The sequence below is a fragment of the Apostichopus japonicus genome, chromosome 6 (genome assembly GCF_037975245.1).
Source record: "Apostichopus japonicus isolate 1M-3 chromosome 6, ASM3797524v1, whole genome shotgun sequence".
Classification (NCBI taxonomy): Eukaryota; Metazoa; Echinodermata; class Holothuroidea; order Aspidochirotida; family Stichopodidae; genus Apostichopus; species Apostichopus japonicus.
In genome coordinates, this window is record NC_092566.1 from 799,028 (window position 1) to 805,027 (window position 6,000).

The window sequence follows — 6,000 nt, forward strand, 5'->3', positions numbered from 1 at the left end:
TTATACTGGGTGTAATTTTCATGTACCCTTAGTGCATACTAGTGAGGACATATCTCCTGTGATTGACTCAAACTGCTGAGTAGCTATTAATTTATGGAGGGGGGACCACCTTTGTTAGTCTAGTACCTCAGCTAGAATAGTGTGAACTGTATGCTACAACTTAGTATTAAACAGTTGGGTTGCTGTGGAGGTATTCTGGTTACAATCTTGATTAGATTCTACAGTCAATATAATGATTGTACTTACCTTTGTTCTACAGCTTATTAATTGTTAGGTTGTGGTAGGCTAATAATGTTGCTGGCATGTTTCAACTACGGGCTCATAATTACCATATATTGAACTACACCTTGTAAACTATTACATCTTAAGAAGTACTATTATTCCACAGCTGTAATTTACATTTGAAAATGTTAATAGGCTACTAAAAATAGCAAATGACCAAATGTATAATCAACTCAATTGGTTTCCTAGTGTTGTTTACTTTCACACTGATGTAATAATTCCTATAATCTAGGTCTCCCAAACAGCACTTTTGGGTAAGCTCATCAACAAACAGTGCATATCATCACATAGGCCTACATGTATAACAAACAGTGCATAACATTACATAGCCTACATGTAAAACAAACAGTGCACAACATCACATAGGCCTACATGTATAACAAACAGTGCATAACATCACATAGCCTACATGTAAAACAAACAGTGCATAACATTGCATAGGCCTACATGTATAACAAACAGTGCATAACATTACATTGTCCTATATTTATAACAAACAGTGCATAACATCTCATAAGCCTACATTGATATCATGATTGGTTTGTGATAGCAAATTGACACTAAATTTGGCAAAAACAAATACATTATTTTAGTAACAATAGTAGTAAAAGTGATACTGTTTACCTGAACTGAACACTATACATTTGCATTCACAACATTCTACAATCTACAAAATTTCTTGGAGTCAGTATTGAATCAAGATTAACTTGGAAAAATCATATTGACACTATTTCCACTAAGGTTGTATCTTACATTAAGTTTACCACAGCATACTGGTCTGGTGCATACAATATCCACCTCACCAAGTTAATACTTTGACTAAAGAAACCAATTCTTCACTTATCAAACCCTAAACATACTGATCATATAAGTACTACTGAGTTGTTTTCTTCTCTAAAGTTGCTCACGCTTGTTGATCTGATACTAGTCAATATAGCTACATTTGCTTACCGAATTGTTCATAATCTACTCTCAGCAAATTTCTTCACCTACAATTACGAAATCCACAGTTATAGCACTAGGTCAGCTGATAACCCTCACACTTCACGTTTAAGAACTAATACCCCCAAACATTGGTTGAGAATTTGGGCAAATTTTCTCTGGAACTCATTGCCACAGGATATTAAACATGATCATAGCACTGTTTCATCATTCAGAAGAAACTTAAGAAATTACTGACCATTACCACATTTCCCTACTCTTTTGCATTCCTTTTTTTTTTTTTTTAATTGTTCTTTGTATATATGTTATGTCCATACGTTTTAGTTTAACTTTGTTATACAGCGAGTAACTAGGTCATTTCCAAGTTTAGCTATATGCAACAACAATCATATTAATTAATATAACTACTGAGTTCTATATATGTACGTTGGGATAAAACAAATCAAGGAAATGAAATGTTTAACATAGCATAGACCTGCATCTCTAACAAACAGTGCATATTGTCCTACATGTATAATAAATACTATATAGTGCAAAACATCACATAGGCCTACATGTATAACAAACAGTGCATAACATAGGCCTACATGTATAACAAACAGTGTATAACATTACATAGGCCTGCATGTAACAAACAACAGTGTATAACATCACATAGGCCTGCATCTCTAACAAACAGTGCATACTGTTTTATTGTCCTACATGTATAATAAACACTATATAGTGCAAAACATCACATAGGCCTACATGTATAACAAACAGTGCATAACATAGGCCTACATGTATAACAAACAGTGTATAACATTACATAGGCCTGCATGTAACAAACAACAGTGTATAACATCACATAGACCTGCATCTCTAACAAACAGTGCATATTGTCCTACATGTATAATAAACACTATATAGTGCAAAACATCACATAGGCCTACATGTATAACAAACAGTGCATAACATAGGCCTACATGTATAACAAACAGTGTATAACATTACATAGGCCTGCATGTAACAAACAACAGTGTATAACATCACATAGGCCTACATGTATAACAAACAGTGCATATTGTCCTACATGTATAATAAACATTATATAGTGCAAAACATCACATAGACCTACATGTATAACCATGGAGCTATAAAGCTCCATGGTATAACACACAGTTTATTTTACGTAGGCTTAGGCCTACATGTATAACAAACAGTGTATAACATCACATAGGCCCACCATTTCCTCTTCTTTTGTTTCACTACTACATGTTTCATTTTCTTTCATTTTTTGCTGCATAAACACAGCTTGCATACTTTAACCCATTCGTATGTGTTTTATTTAATTTGTGTTGTTTCTTATGTCATATGTCTTGTGTTTCTTTTAAAACCAGTCATCAATGATGTCCATTTTGTTTCTCCTTGCAGCCCCTCGGAGGGAGCATTCTACTATTGCTTTAAACCTACACACTCCCTCAGGCCACTCCCTGCATCCACTAACAGTCACTCAGAAACAACCAAACCCATGCCGTGTATCTTGATGTCAACTTGTTATCATCTTCAGCTTGTCTTGCTCCACCTCTCTGTTTTCATGTTGTTCTGTTTTATGCTTGCCTTTGTCAATTTGAAGCACTTATCGTATAAACATACTTGTGTGAAAGTAACTCATATCTATGTGAATTGACCATCTTATCGTTCGCTGTCATCATAATAGAGCTGCTTTTCTCATCTAATTTGTGTCATTGATTCTACTGCAACATGGTTGTAGCCTAAGCTAACTAATACATCTATCCTAACACAGTTGTTTCAGGCAGATTTGTAACCTAAGTCAAGTTAAATCTTTTCATATTAGTAATTTAGTTTAAACATTTATACAACGGTCTTGTTATTCGTAACTAAATTCATTTTGTCTTTGTTGTTGATCCATATTATTTAGTTAGAATGATGCTGTTTTATTGTACATAACATACAACCAATAGTAGGCATATAGCTTTTATTTTATTTATAAAGTTATTTTCATTCTTTTTATTATGGACGAAATTAATTGCCAACAAAGGTCACACTAGGGGTTAAACCAAACTTGATCTTGTTCATTCAATCATGAATATGGTTGGAGATGAGTAATTATCCCGTTCAATTACAAAAATATCTTAATTTTGTGTGTCTATGTCACGTGACAGTTGCAAATGAGCAACCATTTTATAAAAGTCGTTGGGAATTGTAGTAGTAAAACTACAAAGACGAAGTTGTTTTCTTATCTTTCCCACTACCTGTATTAAACACAATATAATAGAAGAGGGTACAGTTTAAACTCATAGTCACCCACCCCTCCCCCACCCCTCCCCCACCCTACCTCATTTGAGTCAATTCAAACGACCAAAGCAGAGAAATAAATGTTGCTGAGTAAAGGTGGATGCGCTTTTTGGTTATTACATAACTTTTAATGGTTGATTCTAGTCAAGCTGTATATATTAAGCAAACTTACTATGAAGTAGTATTGTATATAGTATAGTGTTGTTTGTCTGATATTATAGCCACTAGCACAGTTCATGGTTGGCCATAACGTGATCTTATTATTAATTATGACCTTCATAACTAGAAACAAAATCATAAACAGAAGGTAGTTTAGTAAATATTAATTCGAGGTTTATAACCACCAGGAAGGGAATATGAAATGTGATAAAAGTTTGAACCACTGTTGTAAGTTTGATTTTTAAGCTGGTTACTTGCCTTTAATAAAGATCAGTAGTTTCTGACAATGTTCAGTTAAATATTTCACCAACTATTTAACAAATACAATGTATTACACACATGCATCAGCTTAATCGGTAACCACATTAACAAATCAACCTATGACACACCACTGTAAATCTTGTCATGTGGGGTAGGGGATGGGAGGGATAAACACAGGGAAACCACAATAGCGAATCTACTCCCACCCACCAACACCACTGTGTGTCATTTCTCTTTTCGTGTGGGTTAGGAGATTCTAAGATTATCAATAACAAATATGACATTTACAGGTTGTTATTGGTATTGTGAGCAAGCAGTAACTTTTGATGGTATATGTAAAAGTCCCTCCCCCCCCCCCCTAATTTAGCTAGATATCGCTTAATTGTTTTTGAGAAACTTAAGACCCTACAACCCTACACAAGAGAACTGAGTGACTATTCTTTGACTCTATAGCATGCTCGAGGATAAACGATACTCGTAATATATAACCTACATTTCTGAACACACGGTAGTATTTTAAGTAAACTAACAAGGCCCCGCTTAACACCCTCAAAATAGGATTTCGGACTGACAAACAACTAGTCGGGTAGTAGACTAGGAGTGGGGATGGGGTGGACAAAAGGCTCCCTCTTTGAAACTTTCATTGACGCATAAAATTAGCTGCTTCAGTGCTACGGAAGTGATGTGAGGTTGGTTTCTAACAGTCTTCATAAACCACAATACTGAAAGGCATATAGAGCCTACACCACGATGCACGTTGCTAAGGTTACTTAGTCTTTGTGATGACGTCACAGTGTATCTATCAATGCTTCGTCACCTTTTCCCGTCAGCATCAGCCGAGGATTTAAGCACTGACTACCTAGGCCTTCATTATACTTCATTATAACAGGGAAAAGAATCGCTTTCAATTGCCGATTTCCATTGAAGCTTGATTTCTACAAACAAAGCAAGGAAAGATTGGTGATGACAAATTTAACATTGTCACGTGGTTGCGGTTCACTAAATATTGTCATATTCTTTTCATTCTTTCTCTTATCAGAAATTATCTTGGAAACTGCTCCTCCTGGAACATCGGAATACGTTTGAATTTTCCTTGCATTCTTCACCTTAAGTCTTTTACTTTCAATGTGACTTACTTATATTCTTCATTTTCATTTTCTCTTACAACTCATTTTAATATCATACTATCTCCGACATATACTGGCATGTGAAACATTAAAATTAGTGTGTGTGTTAAAGAGATTCAACCAAAAAAATATATAAATAAATAAATAAAGCAACAAAAAATGGAACATTTGCGTCTAAATAAATTCATACCCTCGAACTGTTCATGAATGTTATGGGCTTAAAGCGGACTGAAGTTATAATCTGTGAATATTAATATTAGCAGTCTTGTCAAGGTTTCTTTATAGCAAAAATCGCATCTTTTATTTTAAAATTAATCGTGTTCAGAGAAGGATGACCTTTGACTTTGTTTTATCTAATGTGCTCTTCATTAGCGGTACTTCCAGTCGATGAATATTATTTAGGTCAACTCTAAAAGCTTTCTTGAAAATTTTATTTCCTCCATTAACCAATAACCGATATTTATTTCGGTTCGTACCAAGAAGTTAATTTTATGTCGAGCATTTTGCAATCTGGCATGGTTAGTTTAAAACTCACAGTATGAATTAGGCCAGAAGAGATTTTTTGTAGCAAACTTGGTGTTTGAACGTTATTTCCCAAACGGTGTTTGCATGCACGCTTGTATGTCATAATTGTGTAGACGTGTATATGTATTTATCCTCTCGCTTGCAAATGTAACATCACTCACAGGGGGAATGGCTGGGTGGGGGGTGGGGGCACTAATTGACGGAAACCAAGGATACAGATCAACGTAATCAGAGTTCTACAAGCAACATGTCTGTGTCATCTGTAGCCCGCCCTGTACTCATTTCACAACTAATAAGTCCATTTATGGCCATCAAATTACTAACTATTACCATCAGCAAACTGAAGATACGTCTTGCTATTAATACTACACGTTACTAAAACTGACTAGGCACGAAGAAGCGTTGT

The 6,000-nt window shown here is 35.0% G+C and overlaps 1 protein-coding gene across 40 annotated transcripts in view; it reads left to right on the top strand.

Moving 5' to 3' along the window:
* The window catches only part of LOC139968579 (calcium-activated potassium channel subunit alpha-1-like), a 156,461-nt gene extending 151,121 nt beyond the window's left edge, over positions 1 to 5,340 (top strand). For 22 of the 40 annotated variants that reach the window (XM_071972681.1, XM_071972697.1, XM_071972683.1 and 19 more), the window contains one exon: positions 2,638 to 3,755. In XM_071972681.1, the coding sequence (XP_071828782.1) occupies positions 2,638 to 2,750 (113 nt within the window). In that variant the 3' untranslated portion in view covers positions 2,751 to 3,755. Of the gene's footprint in view, positions 1 to 2,637; positions 3,757 to 4,981 lie in introns of those variants that run through there. The other 18 variants (XM_071972705.1, XM_071972702.1, XM_071972708.1 and 15 more) reach the window with 4 other exon arrangements.
* The last annotated feature ends 660 nt before the right edge of the window (positions 5,341 to 6,000 follow it).